Source organism: Amaranthus tricolor, chromosome 9, assembly GCF_026212465.1.
Source record: "Amaranthus tricolor cultivar Red isolate AtriRed21 chromosome 9, ASM2621246v1, whole genome shotgun sequence".
NCBI classification, from domain to species: domain Eukaryota; kingdom Viridiplantae; phylum Streptophyta; class Magnoliopsida; order Caryophyllales; family Amaranthaceae; genus Amaranthus; species Amaranthus tricolor.
This window is the reverse complement of record NC_080055.1, coordinates 26581727-26602552: the sequence shown is the minus strand read 5'-3', so window position 1 is coordinate 26602552 and position 20826 is coordinate 26581727. Positions and strand designations below refer to the sequence as shown.

The window sequence follows — 20826 nt, the reverse complement described above, 5'->3', positions numbered from 1 at the left end:
ACATGTCAAAACAGGTTACAAAGTTGTTCGCAGTTACTAACTGCGAACAACTATTTTGTCTTTTTTGACCTGTTCGCAGCTACTAACTGCGAACATCCTCAAACCTCAAGTTTGGAAATTTCACGCTTACTTTTAAAATAAGTTTGAAAGTTGGATTATTTGGTTCATTTTTTTAATTTTTTGACTTAAAGATTTCAAATTTTCTCGTAAATATAGGGAAGGGCAGATCTTAAGCCGAAGCCAAAGTTATTATTCAAACAAAAAAGGGACCAAAAATCAAAGTCTCAACCTTTGAATTAAAAATATGCTCTTAACCGCTATATCACATATTTTTAAAGTACAACTTGAGCTATTTTTTGGTTTTATAACATGACCTAAAAATTTTCGGGGCCGAGCCCCGTTCGCCTAACAAAAGATCCACCGTTGATTATTTTGGACCTATCTACTGATGCCTAATGCCTATAATACTAAGCTGAGTCATGCGTAGCAGAGGTAGAAATCCAACCCAAGCATCATTCATCCGTCCCTTCAATTTCAGGCAACTCATCAGAAGGAGCTCCAGAAGTTGTACCCTGAATAAGCTCCTTTCCTTGATCCTGCTAAAAGATTAAAAAAGAATGCGGATCAGAATACCCATTTGATATTTAAGTTATAAACCAACATTCACAGAACTTGAATCCCCAACTTCATGCTTAAAGTGCTCCAACACTCGACACCGTTTAAAATTTTACGTAAAAGGATGATTTTGTAGCATCTTCAGTCAAAAAAGACTGGTTTTCAAATAATTTGCAACTCAACGTACATATTTACCTTAACACTATGTTTGGACAACAAATTTAGAAAGAAAAGGAAGGAAAGAAAGGGGAAGGGAAGGGAAGGGAAGGGAGGAGAAATAGAAGGAAAGTAACACTTGTTTGTTTAGGAGGAAAGGGAAGAGAAAAGAAGAGAGATAGAGTTTTCCCTTCAAATCTTTCTAACTTTAAAAAGATTGATACCTTAACAAAAATCCTCTATACAATCCCTCCAAATTCCTTCCCATTCATTTTGTTATCCGAACCAGGGATTTCTCATCCCTCCAAATTCCTCCCTTTCCTTTCCTTCCACCCAAACATACCCTAAAGGTCACAGTAAGAATAACTTGAACCAACAACATTCCAACATTCCATTACCCAATGCCATTAAGTAGAACGCACCTACAATGGGGTTTAGGGGTCTGATGTACGCAACCATTACTCCTATTTCCTAATCAAATGGGGTGAATTATAGAGTTTGGAAACTTGGAACCAGATTAAGTCAAATTCAAGATTAATATGAGAATATTAAAGACAAAAATGCCTCCTTCAATCAACTTTTTCCAGGCCATGTAAAGTTCATAAAATATAACAATGAAAAAATGAAAAAAAAAATTCAGAATTCGAAAAGATTGATGCAAAAAATAGGTGTATACTATGGAATAGAAACATTCATCACCTGTTGAGGACTCCCTATTATATCGACTTGTGCTGAACCATCATCTTGCGGAAGCAGTGATTGATCGTTCCTATGCTGCAGATCTGGCAATTCTTTTTGTTGCTCTTCAGGTAAATTGTGTTGTTGCTGATATGAATTCTGATCTGAAGCTAATCCTGACTGTTGCAGTGACTGCTGATATTGGTGCAGCTGCTGGAGGTAGAATAAGTATTGTTGTTGCTGAACTTGCTGGTACTGATAGGATTGTTGTTCTTGCTGTTGATGTTCTTGCGGCTGTTGCTGCTGCTGAATGTGTACCGGCTGTTGCTGCTCTTCTTGTGGCTGCTGTTGTGTGTACATTTGCGGTTGAGGAAGTGGCATTTGCTGCTGCAATTTCAATTGTAGCTGCTCATTAGTCTGTTGCTGTTGATACTGTGATTGTTGATAAAGCTGTTGCTGATACGGCGCTTGTAGAAGCTGTTGCGGATGCGGTGGTGTCTGTTGTGACTGCTGGGTTTGCATATGCTGCTGTTGTACAGGATTTTGCATCTGTTGTTGCAGCTGCTGTGGACGTTGCATCTGTTGCTGCGAGCCTAACGATGTTTGTTGCAGAAGCTGTTGCTGTTGGTTGTAGTAATAATATTGCCACATTTGGTTGTATGCTTGGTTATTCTGCACATTTCCATATTGCTCATTACTAGGCAGTGGAAATTGGTTTGTCTGAGCTTGAGAGTATGGAACGGATTGAACAGGATGTAGATTTTGAGTAGCAGATCCAGTAGACTGCTGTCGGGAAGCCTGAGTTTGCCCTTTGTTGCCACTGACCTGACTATTTTGGTTTTGCATCCGATTATCTCTGTAATTTCTTGAATTATCTTGATACCTGGAAAATTGACGAGGATGTCTATCACGATGCCAACGATCTTCAGAATTCCAGCGAGAATTGGGCTTTCGTGGAGAAAGAGATCGTTCTCTATGGCGTCGGTCATGCGAATACCCATGAGAATTACGCCTCCTTGGTGAAAGTGACCTTTGAAGCCGATCTCCAGAATCACCAGGAGAATTGAATCTTGAACGAACTCTACCTGATGAATTGAATCGGCGCTGGTTCCCATCTTTTTCTAAAGGATGATCTGGTGATAATGTTGATGAAGGATTCTTATGTCTCGTTCTAGAGGGACTAGCTGACTCATTCCATGATTTCTCAGCAAAATTATCCCGAGGACTTGCAAGGTTTTTCGTCGATAGGATTTCATCATTAACACCCCCCCCTGCTGGTGTGCTTTTGTTTGACAAAGAGGCTTCTCGAGGACGTGATGCAATTTTATCATCATAATCCTCCTCTACCGAATCTGGCTGAGCGCTTCGCTCTTGCTCTTGTTTTTCTGGGATCCCACTTAATTTAGAGTCCTTGACAGCTTCGCCGGGATTTTTCCCATCAGGGCCCAATTCATTTGCTTTGCTCTCATCCATCACCAAGGTCTTTCCAACTTTCGAAGACGCTAGTTTCAAATCACTCAGATTGCTATTGCCGTCCTCTACTCGTTTCCTTGGAGAAGACAGTTGAACCAAATGATTCTCAACATGCTCGTTTGTATCTTTTCGAGGGCTAGTAAGAGTATTAGGTCTACGATTAACAACCATCTCCCATTCAAGACCAGCTTTAGCAGGCTTCTTGAGGAAAGACTGTTCTCTTGCCAAGTGTGGGAAAATTTTTAAATGGCGATTCCAAGCCCTTATTATATCATCAATGCTTCCGCATGAGTCGATGAACTGTCATATTTAAAGGACCATAAGAAAGTGTATCTAAGTATAGGCATGATTCATGAAATCTTTGGGCAATATTCATAAACTACTCGACGAAATTCAGCAAATGCTTGTAAGCTTTTAGCAGTATTGTTCTGTGGAACTAAGCTCTGGAATACGAGGAGTTTTTAAAGCAAAAACAACTATTTTCACAACTAAAATAACAGCCAATTTTACACCAATACTCCCAATGGCCCCTTTATGATAGTAGTATGGAGAAAAAAAAAACTTTCAGTCATACATTGTTTTGGAGGGTAAAAAGTATATTAGCAATTTTCGCAATCTTCCACCTATTCAACAGAAATTTATCCAGCTATATATTCTCAATATCATAATTCAACCCAATGATGGATAATGTATCTTATAGGCCAAATCATTAACCTTAAAGAATAATGTTTACATTCTCTAGACCAACTTTGACGCCTCACACGGATAGCAATGTCATGTAAAAGCCATAAGCCACTTTAAGCAATTTGCATATGGCAAAATATCATAGACCGTAATAGAAAGTTATTTAAAAATTATTATTAAAAAAAATGGAAGGGTAAGCATCTTTCTTAAGCATGAATATTACTCAAAAGTTGCTCCTGCTTAAGAAATGGTACACAAAAGAAGGACAAGCTAATCCTGCTTTCAAGATGGGTGAAAAGATGACTACAATTCTAGTTTCACTATCTAACCATGCCACGGGGACCATTGGTTTCTGATGAGGGAAAAAAGAGCAACACATTCATCAACTATGGTGACAAGCAATACTATAAACGCATCAACAAAGAAAACATATTGAACCTGTGGGCATAAAAGAGGGTGAAAAGAATAAAAACCTCCAAATACATTCTCGATATCTCCTCCTGATCTTCATTGCTCAGGCCACCAGAAACATCTGTTCTGGGGACAAGCTCTTGTGCTATAATAGAATTCAAAAGGTTCAGTTGCTTTGGTCCATCATGCATCAGGACAAAATGTAGGAGTTCCTGCAAATTATAAAAATCAAATTGACTCTTTTAATGTTATCCAACGGGGTATTTATTATATCCAAAAGGTAAACAAGCACCTGGAAGCCTAACTCATAAGAATTAGACGAACATAAGGAAATGTCCCTAACGTTACTGGCACACTTCTTTGAAAGGTCTTGCTAACATGAAATTTGTAAACATGGAATAAAGAAAAAGAGAATGTGAAGGGGGAAAATAAATCACAAAACAAAAGATTCTATTGAAGCAGTCACTGCACACAAACAGAAACAGAAAAAGAATGAGATTCAGAGGGAATGCATGGAAGATAGAGAATTGTCTCTATCGATGCACTTGAAAGGAGGAAAGGGTAATTGGTCAATGCTACACTAAAGCCTAATACATGGCTACACTAATGAGATTGACTAGACTAATCTATGATCGATGTGTTTTGACTGTAGTTGATGAAAATTTGATGACCCAAAAAATGTAAACGAGCATATAGAGGCCTAAGGCATAGTTAAGATAACAAATCCATGACACGTAGAAATTGGACAGGTTATGTTATCAAAAAAAATGACAAAACAAAAAAGATACAACTTAAAAGTCTAATTAAGGCCAAACATTACGTTAACAAAATTTACAGACGTATATTTTAAGCCTGGAAGATATTCCTTAAATTAGTTAGATATGTAATTGTCGCTTCAGCAAGGGACTTAACACATACAAGATGCAACATATTTTTCAAAAATGCTCAAAATCCTGCCAATTTTAAAAAAGAAAATGATAGTGCCTTCTTTGTTTTTTTCAGGAGATGGTGGCATAAAACAAAACAGCGAGTTACCTAAATTCAAATTTTAGGCAGATATTCATTTAGTCAAATAAAGGAATTATTTAAGTACCCTTTATCTCATGATACCTTGTCTTCAGTTCTTTGAATCAGAACTTCTTCCACATACTTCATACAAGCATAAATGTTCTGATATTAAAAGACAGAAGACGAACATGAATATCAGTTTCTTTAAAAATGTACACCCGGCCCAACCACGTCTATCAAGAGAAGTTTCGTTGAGGATAATCAGCTATCCTGCAATTGCATGAATCACCATTCACCATCTTTCTTTTAAAGCACGTGATAAGGACGTTGCTGCCGTTGTTAAGGAACAAGCGACTTCGTTTACCAATGCCTTCCTTCACCAGTTTGGGGAGGATCCGGATATGACTCAAGGTGCATCAATAGAATCCAAAGTTGGTGATTTCACATATTAATTTCCAGAAATGACCCGAGGATATGCCATGATATTATGTTAGGCAAGTTTTAGATGTCTACTTGTCTTCATCCAGCATATGGAGGCTTGAGCATAAGGTATACTATAGTGGAGCACACCTTCTACACTGCCTATTAGTGTGGTCTATCAACTCGAATACTAAGGCTGGTGAATGTGTCTATCAAGTGGCAAGAGGCTATGCGGCTTATCATGTGCCCATAGGAACTTAATTAAAGACAGCAATGACCTACCGAAGTTAGCAATGATTAGACATTCTGTCTTACCTTATCTCAAAGGTGAGAATATGTAAGCTAAGATGAATGGAGGGTGAAACTAAAAGTTTTGAACCAAACTTCCCCTTCAAATTGAAGGAATTGTGATAAGAATGCTCACAAATCATTTTACCCTTTCTATCTCCTCCATCTCTCCTCATTCTTCCTCATCTTCAACCAAAAATTTCTCAATCAAAAGAACAAAATCAAAGATGGTTGAACCTTCAAATGCCCAGGTAATTCTTCATCATCTACCTAAAATGGAGACGAGATCTAGCACCACCAAAATGACGTTTTTCCCCTCTGTAACTCTTTTTACTCTATGTTGCCTTAATAAGAAGCACAAGAGATACAAGAAGAAAAATATGAGGAAGAAGAAAATTAGTGTAAGAAAAAGACAGAGGTTTCCTCACCTTATGATTATGTCCAGTTTCCACTAACATTACCAACACTGGTGGTGCTGGTGGTGAAAGAGGCTAGTTAAGATCCTTACACTGAAAGGGTACAACTCTGTCCACAATGACAGTTAAAATTCCGAATCTTACGAGCAGTCACCATCGGACTCCCGTGAACTCCCACAAAAAATCAAGTCAGAGAAAGAAAAATATTGCCATTTCAATTCCTGTGGTTCTTCATTTAATATTTTATCTTTTGAATTCAGCTAAGCTCCTACATATACCACCTCATTTGCCTTTTTGCCATGTCCAATTGCCCTCGCTGGCTAGATAGAAGCTAAAGGCAACAGCAGTTTGCTTAGCAGCAGTAGGCATAAAATTGCAGGCACATTGAGCAATTCAAAGTGTTTGTGATAAAAAGAAACTTCCTCTGCAACATCAAGCAACACAATTGCTTAGCTTCACGAAATTTATATGCTCACGCTACCTCCCTAGCTTGTTGCAACATGAAAGTAGTAGAAGTCATCTTTTTTTGTGTAGTTTCAAATAATTTTTCAACAATGTTTTTTTTACAGTAAAAGATATCTTGTGAGAAAGAAGAAGTAAGCAAAAAGGTGTTTGGGTTGTTTTTAGGTTATCAATTGTGACTGCTTTAGTAAAATCTATTGTTGTATGATTTGTATTCTTCTATTAAATTATCTTCTTCTTTATTACTTGTTTATAAATTTATGAATTGCACGTTTAAGCTATTGATAAAGTCTTTGAGAGAATTGTGACAGTATAGTAGCCTTAAGGCATACTCCTGTATTTGTCTAGATCCCAAGCATTAAACATCCAGCTCATTGTTATGCCTCCATACTCGTCCATCGTCAACATTAATCGAACAACAAAGGCCTAAGCCCTATATGCAAAAACAAAATTATATGACTAATTTTAAGGCAATTTTTAGGAGACAATTCACCTTGAGTAGTAATTTTGAGTGAGGCACACGCTGAACTCCATTGAACAAAACCTCTTGGGTAACCTCCACACTATTTGTAATCTATCAAAAAGCAAAATACGCCTATCAACAACATATCCACGAATAGCATGTCAACAATGTTACAATAAAAGAAAAGGAAGGGATATAGGGATTAGGAGTCGCACAAAAAACACCGGGTAATATTTAATTTTCCTTTTCTGGATGCAATAAAAATTAGTATTGACAAGATAATATAAAGGTCACTACTATTCAAGAAGAAAACCACCGGCTAAGGACTTCCATCATCAACAAAAAAAAGGGCACAAAATTCCAATATGTTCAAGTTTTTTCATAAGTTCAAATACAAAGTACATTTTAGATCAAAAGGCAAAATCAGATAAGTTCAAATACAGAGTAGAAGGAAACCAGGCATAAAAAATAAATCCCATGTATGGCAATACTTTTAGCATAAAAATAATGTGCATCATCTTATGAAATGGAAGAGTAAGAATATTTCACTGCAAATTAAATGGATGTGGTAAAGGCATAGAGTCAATATATTGTAGGGTCAGCAATTTATTAATGTTGACAGAAGAAGATAGTGAAGAATGAGTTGATGGCATGAAAAAGACCTACCATGTATTGAAGACGTGCAAAATGAACATACAACATTGGAAGTGTTTCAGGTTTCTTATCTGCAGCAAAATCAAGCGCTTCCCGGTATATACTCAAGGCTTCAGCATTGTTTCCCTGATAATGAAAACAAGAACACGGAATATTACAGATATTATTTTTCCTTTACTCTAAATACTTTGATGAACAGAATAATACTAGTTATTTGCACACCATGCGTCTTTCCATATTGGCTTTCCTCCTTATTGTGTCAATGAAACAAGATCCCAAATCTTTATCAGGATGCAGAAAAGCTGCATGGGCACCATCAACATCACCAATCTTTTCTTTAAACCAAGCACCGAAAAGATGAATTTCAGGCTCATTCTGCAATTCGCAATACTAACAAAACAATAAGATCCCCAATCATTGTTAAAATTTATAATCAAAGCATCCTGCATAAACAATATTAACTAACTTCAGCGCAACAATGATATATTATGAAGAATAAAAAAATTCAGACACTCACCAAAAGCAGATACATGGAGGAAAATGCAGAATCAGACTCCAACGTAATATTTATACTTATTGGTGCAATTGGACAGATATTACAAATGAAAGATCCATGTCGACTTGAAAAAAATTCACTAGTAAATTCAGATTTTTTTGGTTGTCTGAGGGAGGAAATAACCCCATTCCTCTTAGGCAGTTAGGTCTTACATCATTACTACTTCCCACATCTCCTTAATAATTGTGGATGCAGACACTACATCTTTTCTCCATTAAACCCTGAAGATAAAGCTTTGGATTTCAAAAGGAAAATGTCCATACTCCCTCCCTCCCTTAGCTTTCTTCACAAATTACTTCAAGATCAGAGATCACAAGACACAAACTTCAACAGTACATTTTAAGTAAAATATGTCAGTGCACACTAGAAGTAAAATCTTGATAAATATTCTTTAATGCGTATTTTTGGCACACTTTTAATAGTTTCTTTAGCATTCAACGATTTTCGTGAGGATATTAAAAACAATGTGTTGAAATTAAAGGGATGAAAACAGTTTACTCTAAAGATTTCAAAAGAAATTGAAGTTCAATAAAATAACCAAAAGAAATATACAGAGCGCAAAGGGAACCCCTCGGAAAGGGCAAAAAACCCAAAACCCTTCAAATAAATAAATTCCCGAACCTGATTTGACCTAAAACAAATGGGCCAAGTTCTAGCTACACTCCAGATGAAAAGCCAAAAACAACCCAAATTAAAATAAGACAAAGGGGCCTCTAGTTGCCCGAATCATTACGGAAAACACACCAAAACCTAGGCCTATAGAAACCGTAATCCTAAAAGGGAACTCCACTAGTAATACTGTTTGCCAACATCCAGGTTTTATGCACAGCCCACCACTGCTCTGCCCCCAACATCACCAGCATCATCAACATGCTGAGAGACCATCCCAACCGGCTTAGCACCAATTTCTACGAAGGTGGCAGCCGATGAGAAGCAATACAAATTATAAAACACAAACAAAAGAAAGCCACCAGAGGCCACCTAGGAGGAGGATAAAGCCCACTCCAAACGTGCCCACCACCGTAGCCCAACAAGGGTCGCATAAGAAATATTATTGTTATAAAATATATTTTTTAAAAGATGCTCATTGCCGTGTCCGTGTCCAAAATTTTGACATTGTACCCGAGTCCAATAATTTGAAGCATTGCCGAGTCGAACTTTCGAACACGTGTTGGACACCGACACTTGAATCAGGTAACATAGCAAAGGACAAAAATGAACAAACTCTTAAACAAAATTCCAAGAACAAAAAAGAAACATAAGGAAAACTAATGTACAACAAAATTGGTTGAAGTTTGTCATTAAAGATCATGAAAAAAAGGGGACAAACAAAGAAACAAAGGTAACATATTAGAAAGCTAGTTATAGACCATACCTTCAAAAAGATGAGTGTTGCTCTCTCCAAAGCATCAAGGGCAATTTCCCTTCCTCCCTTAGAATCCACAAAATCAACATAGCGCATCCAGAATTCAGGGTATAGAGCACAAGAAATTAAGCATCTTTCATAAAGTTTCACAGCCTATCATCCATAAACCCAAATCTCATTAGACACATTCGTTAATATAGAAGACCTAAACCCCTCAATCATAGCAAAAACAGACATATACCCAGTCAAAGTCACCTTCCATCTCAACTAGATCCAAGTATTGATGCCAAGTATGCAGCTGACTGTCATCAAGTGGCTTCACGTGAAAATAAGGCCTGTGTATGTTCTGCTCAAACTTTTGTATTTTTGAATCCAAGTCACAGGCTGTTTGGTAAAAGCATTCTCCAATAGATATATATTTCTGCAATGCTTTAGTTCTGGTGGATGGATCAATCAAGTCGTTTACAACACAAGAAATTTCAGCATCTCTAGATGCCAAAATTTCACCATCCATATCATGTTCTGGCTGCATTTCCTTCTGAAAACTTCCATGAAACTTTACATCCTCTTTCCAAATAACGACCAATTTCTTGAAACTAATAATTTGAGAAAAAAAATGAATTTAGAAGTGATGCCATGCAAATGCAGATGTTTGACAGTAGCTGCCAGCAGCAGCAGCTATATGTATTTACTCTTTAGTCTTTAGAGATAAGGTATTTTATCCATGCCACTATTCATCAAGTCTAAGAATATGAAACAGGAAGTTTAGTAAAGCAGAAGTGATAAGAACCAGGAAAGCTCTTTTAGGGAACTCCAAATGTATGCTGCGCAACAGAAAGAACATATTTCTACTCACCACCACAATATATTCACCTTAGTAGAAATGTATTCAGCGTCAAAGAAATTAATCCCAGTTTCAACACAGATGATGAAAAGTTTTAGTTTGGCATCCTTCGTGTCAACCTAAGAATCTACGTACAAGCAGTAACATTATGATAATTCAGAGGACCTCAGCATCGGGCATGAGTACACATCAATGCTACCCAATTCACAAACCCCCCCTGTAAATTCTGAATTCTGAATTGTAAATTGAAGTGAACAAATTTCATACTATTTGGGGCAAATTACGAATTTATACCAACTATACACACATAAAGCCAAGGAAAGATAACACATCAATAGTAAAATTTATAATAGGTGCTTTTAAGATCAACCACCTATGAAGATTCACTAAATGCAATCTGAGTATGTATCAACAAAGCTATGTTTTAATAGCATGAATTTTGCACCTTTAAAAATTGACAATAGCAATCATTTGAAAAATAGACTAATAGTACCCCATTTAATTTATTTTTAGAGGCGGCCCGCGTCATCATTAAGCAACTAATGTTATATTTTGCTAACAATAAGTTATAGATTTTAGTAAGAATTTTTTTTTACCATTTGCTTTACTTTCTTTTCTTTTTTTGATAAATAATATAACCTTCTCATCATCAATTAATGAATACATCAGCAAAGAGATTCCTATTCCCGTGGTTTATCATAAACAACTTCCTCATCTAATTGGTCAAAAATAATTCACAGGAGGACATAACTAATCCCCTTGTCCCAAACTAATAAATGTCAACTAGGTGTCAATCACATTAAACTAATGAAGAAAACAAAGATAAATAAGCAAGGTAATCAAATAAAAATTGACAAAAACAACATATTAATATCACGAAAACTTATATTTCAAGCTACACCAGGCTTAAGGTGAACTACTACATTAAGAGAGAACACAATTTGTCAACTAATATTCAAACACTTCCTATAGGAATTTTGAATGGAGTTTCCAACAAACCTTTCATAATATTGATGCAACTTCTTTGTTGGAAACTTTAATGTTTGAATATATATGTTTGCCAAAGAGCTCCAGCGTTCTTGAGAATACTCATACTCAATATATTTATCCCATAAATTATAGCAATGGTAATCCCTCCCAACAAAAGAAAGCCCTCTTTTGAACAATCTGCAAGGAGAAAAAAGTCAATAGCATCAAAATACCATCACAATACGGAAAAGTCTATTGAAAAAGAATATGGAAACTTGTCGGGCAAAAAATCGATAAGATGTCAAAAAAATATCCATAGTCGCTAATAACTACTCCTGGGGATGAAATTGTACATCAAAAAATATCATTTCAGAAAAAATTGGTGATGCAAATAAATGAGATGTCGAAACAAAAATCTAGTTATTGATGGCTACCCTTGGACATCACGAAGAATATCAATAATACCAACACCAAATTCTTGGCTAATCTATATTGATTGTAACAAAAATTATATTTTGTTTGATCCTATCTAATACTAATTTACAAAGAAAAAAAATTCAATTTCAATGTTCATTCACATATATACTTCCCCTTGTTCATTCCCATCTATTATTATGTACTCCTCCGAATTTCAAATATTCATGTCATTCTTTAATCTAGTGTAACTTTAAAGTTCAATTATTTCACTTTTCTACATCATGAACTTTTCAGTCTTTATATGATTAAACAAACATAAACTTTTTCTTTGATATATGCACTCATTCATCTACACATACGCATCTCATCAACCCCTTTAGTGAAAAGGGAAAAATGTATTGTATCCTAAAGGCCCAGTTTAAAAGTTTCTTGATCTACCTAATTGATACTAGCCACAATATAAAGGTGAAAACAAATTGCATTTTACGTAGATTTAAGGGATATTCCATAGTATCGACCAAAATTTGATTGGTTGACAACCACATTAATCTCATTACTCATCACTGAGATCGTTACCACAATCTCGAGTGAAATCACATTTTTGCATTATCGGGCTAACTCCATCTTCCTACAATAATTTCTCCTGAAATTTCAACATTATAACCTATTTGTAATGTTTGACTATTCACAGTTGCACAATATTTTCCATTTGATCATAGTGGCACACGATTGCATGATAATTTGATCATAACTCTCCACCACATGCACTAAATCTAACTCCCTTCGTTCCCATTTGATGTTCTCATTTGCTTTTTGCACAGTTTTCAATGCATATGTTCAAGGCTCAAAATGACAAAATCTATATAATACATTTCATAAAAATTATAAAAAGTATATAATAAATTTCTATGTGTTAGGACGAATCCAACAAGATTTCACATTGATATATTTTAACTTGTAAAGAATGATGAAAAATCATGTACAAGTTTCTCTCTCTTTGAATAAAATATTCCTTGTGGGAATGCCAATAGAGAACGGAAGAGTATATTTTATATCTTTGTTCTAGTGAAAAGTTGGCCCAAGGTACTTGAATGTTAAACACTCACTTGGATGAACTTATGGTGTAACAAAAATCATTCTAGAAAATGTTATGAATGCATGGTGTATATTGGCACAGTAGTGCAGTTGACACACTTGAAACTTAGGGTAAGAAGAAAGACGTAAAGACATGTCATAGATTTTACTTCATTTACTTAATATCATAAAAAAAAAAAGCAACTTAACTCAAAAAAAAAAACACAAAAAGGTGCACTTAATTTAGCATTTGTATACAAAGAAACACCCTTATTAAAAAGATGAGTACAAGCTCAAATAAATTTACCTTTAAGCTATCACAAGCATTTTATTTAAAAGGTTTGATAAAAAAAATCCATATTACTAACACTTTTTACTTCATCTCAAGTACTCATCTGAGATACTTGACACTCCCGTATAGACACCCGATACTTCATCAAATCATAGGAGTATTTGATAATATAGTTGAATCAAACAATTAGATATGTATGCTTAGGACACTAAAGATGTAGTCTACGCAACATGAATACTAGCCATCTTTGTTCTAACATGCTACTAAAAAACACTTGCAATATTTGAAGCTTTAGACATATTTTTACCTACAAACATCTGAGGGATCCTCAAAAGATGATACACCAAAGCTGCAATAGTTGACCCAGACACCAACAGAGTATGGTGCCGATTTGACTGCCTTTTCAAAGATTTGAACAACATTTTCCACACTGCATAAGCGTGATGTATGCTCGGCATACCTCTTCCAATACCCATAGCATAGTGGAAACTCAGACAAAAACGAGTCGTACACCAAACGAATTTTATCTAAATCGTCCTGTAGTATTCAAAAACAATAATTTATAAGGCCACTAATATGGTAGCTTTTCTAATAGCGGTTTACAAGATAATGTTCTATAATAAATCATGTGTCCTGTAGGCTATAGTATTCGAAAATCAATAAATTATAAAGCCACTAATATGGTAGCTTTTCTAATAGCAGTTTACAAGATAATGTTCCATATTAAATCATGTGTGATTTTGATTTATATTTTTGGATCATATAAACTATATAAAAATAATGAACTATAATTTATAATCGACTACATAAAAGTAATTTATAATTTTAGTTCTTTGTTTTTGGATTAAAATAGACTATATTAAAATAACTTATTAAATTAAGTGTACTTCATATTTAGGTGAACTTCAAAATATTGTTTGATGGAAATAGAGAATTTATGCGAAGAATAGAAAAATTAGAGGTGGATAGGGGCTTTGAAAAAAATGAAGCTAAAGAAAGCATAGGCCATATGGTATACCTATTGACGTGTGGAGATACCTAGAGACGATTGGAATTACTTGGTTAACTTATCTTATCAACAAGATTTGTAGGAGAAACAAGATGTCCAATGACCGGAGAAGTATTGTAGTGCCCATTTACAAAAACAGCGGAGATTTCTAAGATTGCTCCAACTATCGAGACATAAAACTCTTGAGCCATACTATGAAGTTATGGGAAAGAATGATATAGATACATATGAGGAGATGTACCTGCACAAAACACGAAGAGCTACAGTGGAAGCAATTCATCTTATGAGACAAATGGTGGAGTATTATAGGACTAGAAAAAGAGATCTACACGTGGTTATCATTGACTTGTAAAAAACATAAGATAAGGTACCAAGAGAAGTACTTTGGTGGGTAATGACAAAGAAGGTTATTCCCCAAAAAATAGATGTGATAACTCAATCGATACATTGCGTGCATGTTGTTTGCTGATGACGTTTTGGTAGACGAGACGGGAAAAGGAGTAAATGCTACTTAGAAAGATGGAGATAAGAGTTGGAGTCACGAGTTTACAAGTTAAGTTGGAGTAAGACATAATACATGGAATGTAACTTTAGCAAAAAAGAGACAACGAAAGGCAATATAAAGCTTGAAGAGAAAGAAATTACTCTAAGAGGATGCTTCAAATACATTGGGTCCATATTTTAGAGTGGTTGAGACATCCAACAAGATGTGACCCTTAGAATTAAGTTTGTGGCAAAAATAGAGTGTCTACTGAAATATTATGTGAGCAAGGTGTGCCCTTAAAGCGAAAGAACAAACTTTCTCTACCGGCCATCAAACCAGAGCTACTATATGAATCAGAATGTTGGACTTTTATAAAGAATCATAGTCGAAAGATGGGAGTCGCAAAGATGTGAATGCTTCGATGTATGAAAATGTCGTTTAAGATGGTTTGGGCATGTGTAAAGCTAGTGTATTACCAAACTAGTAGAGAAAATATAAAGTTAGAACTTAGCAGACTTAAGAATTGGCAAGGAAGACCAAAGATGACTTGGGGACATAAGTGGAAAAGGATATGAAGAATTTAGGCTTGCAAACTGAGATGGTAGAAAATCAAAAAGAATTGAAAAGACGAACCCATGTGGACGACCATTGGAACTAATATATTGGTTCAAGCAGGCAATCTTGATCTTTTGGGATTAAGCCAGTTGTTGTACCAAGGGTCAACCATAATACAAACAATTAATATCCTATCACTAATAAGGATATGGTTGCATACATCCCGACTCTTCCCAAAACCTACTTAGCTAGGAGTTGGCATTAGGTAACGGAAAAGAGTTTATAAGAATGATTAAAAAAAACAAATTAAAAAAAAAAGTCAAATTCCATGCTTGTAAACATCTAGCAGCAGCTAGTTCTATCTCATCTACTTTTCTTATTTGCCTATCCTTTACTCTTCAGTCTTCACCCATAAAAACATGACTACTTGATTGTATTACCATAACTCATCAAATGCATTAAAGCTTTTATAAAACAAAATTAATTCGAAAGCAATAACATTTTATGCCAGTACCCAATATCATTTGTAGATCCCACTTATCGTGAGGTTGGGGCGTTTCGATTAATTGTCGGTAGTAAATATCATTTGCAACCTCACATAATTTAAAAGCAAATGTAAGTTAATGAGCATTTTATCATGTTCATTATAATCCAATGCAATGACAATAAAAATTCCTATTTGAAAGAAAAACTTACATGATACATTTGTTCAACACTCGAGATGAGCAACACCCAAGTGTCGAAGTCCAACGAACCTTGAGCAATTAGTTCACTGAGCAAATGCTCATCCAACCCATCTGCCAAAAGAAAAAGGAATAACTTAACAAATACAACACAAAAAAAAATTGCACACAATGAAAAAAATAGCTAAATGTGATTATGAATATGGGAATTACCAATAAAGCTAAGTGCCATTGAAATATGCCGCCGATTTGAAGGAACAGGTAATGAACAAATTAGGTTATCTGATTGAAATAACACAAATAATTGATGAATCCTCCTAAGTTTCTATAATTTAGGGTTTACAAACGTTTTCCTTCCAAATTTGTTTAGCTTTCAGAGTAATCCCGATTGACTGTCAAGGAATCTAACAAGGATTACGAGTGTGATTAATAGATAACTATAGTGTTCATACATGATTGATCGATCGTTGTGTTTTCCCCAGCAAAAGGGTGTTGAACAGTTGGGTACTTGAGATAAAAAATAAATAAAAATAAATAAATTAACATCCCTTCAATCAGCTGAAAATTTTTTCCCATAATATTGCCCAAAAAAAATAATTTTCACTTTACGTATTATGAGAAAATATTTCCCACAATATCGTTCATGTAGGATGAGATTATAATTTTATTTATTTTTTTTTAATAAAACCGCCACATGAAATGGCGGTTTTGTTTAGGAATTTGGACCAAATCACTAGATGAAATGGCTGTTTAGATGAATTTCAGTTTTTTTTTTTTTAAAAAAAAATTTTTGGAGCAAACCGTCACTTGAAGTGGCGGTTTTATGGCTGTACAAAATGCTTGCTTCTGTTTTAATTTCTTCACTTCATTTCATTTGCCTCCTTCTCAAGTTGTCGGTTCTTGTTTAAAAAAAAAAATTTCAATCCTCATTTACTTCATATTCACAATTCCTCTCATTCACCTAAATTAATCAACTACATTCTCATCTTCTCCTTCTTTACTTGTTCATTTTGATCATCATTTAAGGTATTAATATAAACACTAATTTATTTCAATTTGCAAATTGAATATTTTGTTCATTATTGTTGTCATTTGAAGTTATAAATACATTGATTGTTTGTTACGTTCTCTTGATTTCATGATTTAAGCTTACATTTTACACATTTATAGTTGAATTTTATGATTTGGTTTGTATGCATATAAAGTGTTTGATGAAATGCTTCAATGAAAGTTTATTACTTTGTAGGGTTAGTTTAATGGTTTTAGTATATATTCATGGTATTTTTAGCTTTATATTTGAATTGAAAGTTCTAATAAGTGTTCTAATACCTTAATATGAGAAATTCTTGTATTCACATTTACACTTCCCTTACTCATAATCAACAATAAAGTGTATGTGAAATCACATGAAAAACATGTTTGTGTTTGCAGAATATGGATCATTATCCCGTTATAGTGTATTGGGGTAGGGAACTAAGTTATACTGGATCTGATGTTGTGTATAATGGAGGATTAAATACAGTGATGTTTATCCATCGTCAGAATACTAATTTTGAGGTGTTTCATAGCAAAATCTGTGATGTAATTAGTTGTGATCGCAACTCTTTTATGTTAAAAATGGAGATGAAATACCCGATGACTAGAAAAAATGTTTTAGTCCCGATTAGGAATGATGAAAGCATAAGTACTCTTGCTTATGCGGCATCACAAGCCCCTGGAACGGCGATGGAGGTTTATGTTGAATTGGTTGTAAATTTGGGTAATGCGAGGAAAGTCATGACTAGCATGGAACTTCCAGAATCAGGTCCAAGTGCACGCCATGATACATTCACAGAAATGTTAAGTAACCCAAATTACGTTAATGAGCACTTGGATGAGCTTGCCTCTCCAACTCATTCACGTGGCATTGGTGGTGGTGTAATGAACACCTTCTCCACGAGTCACTTGGGTAGGCGTAATGCGAACGAGGTTGATTCTTTAGATCAGGAGGATGCGCATATTGATTCTGATTCAGAGGAGGATGATGAAAGAAGAGAAGCTCTAAATGCAGCGATTAGAGATGGTGCTCCATCTCAAGACTGGCTTAGAATTGATGAGGTTGATCAAAGATTAATTGATGCATGGATGACCTAGAACGATGACAACTCCATGAATGAAAATCGAGACTTTAGGATAGGGCAAGAGTTTAGCTCCTTAGACCACCTTAAAAAGAATGTTAAAGCATGGGCGATTTCTAACAATAGAAATTTTCGTGTAATTGAGTCGGAGCCTTCAAAGTACGTTATCCAATGCACTAATGCGGAGGATATAGGTTGTGAATGGAGGATGCGAGTTGTTATGACCGCAACGGGATCATTTAAGATTGTGCGATATAATGGTCATAATCAAGATTGCTCAGTACATTACAGTGACGACCATCCCCTCCTTACTTCTAAATTTATTGCTGATCTTATCATGGATATGATCAAAGTTGATCCAGCGTTTAAGGTGAAGTCAATCGTTAATTTTGTAAAAAATAAATACGGATTTGTTATAACATATAAGAGAGCTTGGTTGGCCAAAAATAAGGCTATAACAAAAGTATTTGGGGATTGGGATAAGTCCTTTGAGGAGCTTCCAAGGTACCTGCAAGCGTTAATGCAATCTAATTCAGGAACAGTGGTGCAATGGAAAGTCCAACCGACAATGGATCCTACCAGAGGGATATTTAAGCGAATTTTTTGGGCTTTCGGACCATCCATTAAGGGTTTTCCCCACTGTCGTCCCCTTATTTCTATAGATGGTACACATTTGTACGGAAAGTACACATTTAGGGAGAAACAGATTAGACAATAGACATGTGTATGCCAAGAAACCAACTGATACGATTGATAAGAATGTTGAAAAAGCACGCTTTCATGATGTTAGAATGTATGACACAGTGCGTGGGATATTTGAGGTCACCACTGGTCCGCGATCAACTCGTATACGGAACGAAATGGATGCACCGTTGACGCGTCCTCGTAACACGTGTAGCTTTTGTGGATTTAGTGGTCATAATAAGAAAACATGCCCTCGAAGGTCAACAAAGTATGTTTTTTTTTATATTTTGTAATATCATGTTGAGTCTGATAATATTTATATGATTTTTATAACACTTACGTATGTAAAAGCTATTGGAAATATAATGCAAATACAAATAAAACAAACCGATTTGTATTTCCCTTGTGTGGATGGCAATGGAACTCCTTGCTTTGTAAATCACCAAATGGACACCATGAAGATAAGGTTGCGACAATCAGAGAAGTCGCTCGGAAACTTGATATGAGTAGAAGGCGTTCATGCACTTTCCTATTGTGATATTTCTCCCACAAAGGTGCTTGAGATGATAAATGAAATTCACAATGAGGTACAATCTACACAACAAAATCCTAGTACAAGGAAATTGCAATAGTAAATACAAGTGTTGTAGTGAATTATGAACTTTGATGATATTAAGAGTTAATTACTATCTCAATATTATCTCATGAAAGGAAGAATAAGAATGGGAGTATTCTTAAGGGAGAAATAAGAAATGATATGGAGATGGGATGGAATGTCCTTTGGCATGCAACCTCTATTTATAGAGCTATGCATGATACAATACCTCCTTTTGAAACAAAAGTGTTTCACCAAACAAAGCTTTTTCACCAAGCAAAGCTTATGAAACAAAGTAATGTTTCACCAAGCAAAGCTTATGAAACAAAGTAATGTTTCACCAAGCAAAGCTTATCAAACAAAGTAATGTTTCACCAAACAAAACTTATGAATCAAAGTAATGATTCATCAAATTCTTTGAGGCATTTAATTTGGACTTATAATATCTTTATTAGTCCCACTACTATACTAAGTATGTAGTATATACAAATCTAGGTCTATATACTCTAAATGTTCAACAACAGCGATCATGGCGATGCCGGGCCCAGTTGATCCATCAGTGCTTACGCTTCAGGCAACACACAGGAGCATAGCTGCGTGAGAGGGCTCCACTGCCCAATTGGTTACTCGTCAGCACTACCAGGCGAGTACGTTACATTGGGAGGTGGATGACAGGGTATTAAAGGTAGTCGAACTAGCTGGTTTCAGATACATTCACAGGTTGTTGAGCGGGGGCTTAGAGCTCGATCGAGCTCTTATCACTGCATTGGTGGAGAGGTGGAGGCCAGAGACTCATACCTTCCACCTCACAGTTGGCGAGGCAACGATCACGTTGCAAGATGTGACAGTTATAATGGGAGTGCCTATTAAAGGACAAGCAGTGATAGGTCATGGAGAGGGAAATTGGTCAGCATTAGTTCATGAGCTACTAGGAGTTTGGCCTGAAAACCCTCAAGACCCCACACAGCCGAAGATCATCGTTGGATCGTCATTGAAGTTGACTTGGCTCCGGGAGCATTTTAGCGCGCTAGAAGATGACGCGGATGATGTTACGATTGATAGACATGCGCGAGCGTACATCTTGTACCTGTTTGGATGCATCTTGTTTCCAGACAAGAGTGATGACTCGGTGCAGTTGATCTATCTCCCTCTACTGGGAGACTTGGAGCGCGTAGATGAATACAATTGAGGAAACGCTACCCTAGCGTATCTGTATCGTAACTTATGTCGAGCATCACGTAAGGGTGCCAATGACATTGGTGACTGCTTGATGTTATTACAGATATGGTCATGGAAGCATATTCATATAGGGAGGCCCATTATTCGGATGATTCGACCCGATGGGCAACATGACCAGGAAGATGACGCGGATGATTTTGAACCGGTGTTAGGTTCACAGCATCGTTGCAGGATGGATCCTTTAGTAGTAAGGCAGCAACACTCAATTCACTAT

The 20826-nt window shown here is 35.8% G+C and overlaps 1 protein-coding gene across 4 annotated transcripts; it reads right to left on the bottom strand.

Annotated features, from left to right (window-relative positions):
- Positions 1-266: 266 nt before the first annotated feature.
- LOC130823620 (pre-mRNA-processing factor 39-2) lies at positions 267-16519 on the bottom strand. Of its 4 annotated transcripts, none has more exons than XM_057688312.1 (12): positions 16191-16519; positions 15991-16091; positions 13554-13783; positions 11494-11661; positions 9892-10246; positions 9660-9803; positions 7951-8103; positions 7741-7854; positions 7105-7185; positions 4080-4229; positions 1471-3222; positions 267-596 (listed from the first exon to the last, which is right to left on the bottom strand). In XM_057688312.1, the coding sequence occupies exons 1-12, from the start codon at positions 16207-16209 to the stop codon at positions 513-515; spliced, it is 3351 nt and encodes a 1116-aa protein (XP_057544295.1). In that variant the 5' UTR covers positions 16210-16519; the 3' UTR covers positions 267-512. The 4 variants fall into 4 exon arrangements, with proteins under 4 accessions (XP_057544295.1, XP_057544292.1, XP_057544293.1 ...); XM_057688309.1 differs by having other exon boundaries at positions 267-599; positions 7951-8118; positions 16191-16513; XM_057688310.1 differs by having other exon boundaries at positions 7951-8118; positions 16191-16513.
- Positions 16520-20826: the final 4307 nt, after the last annotated feature.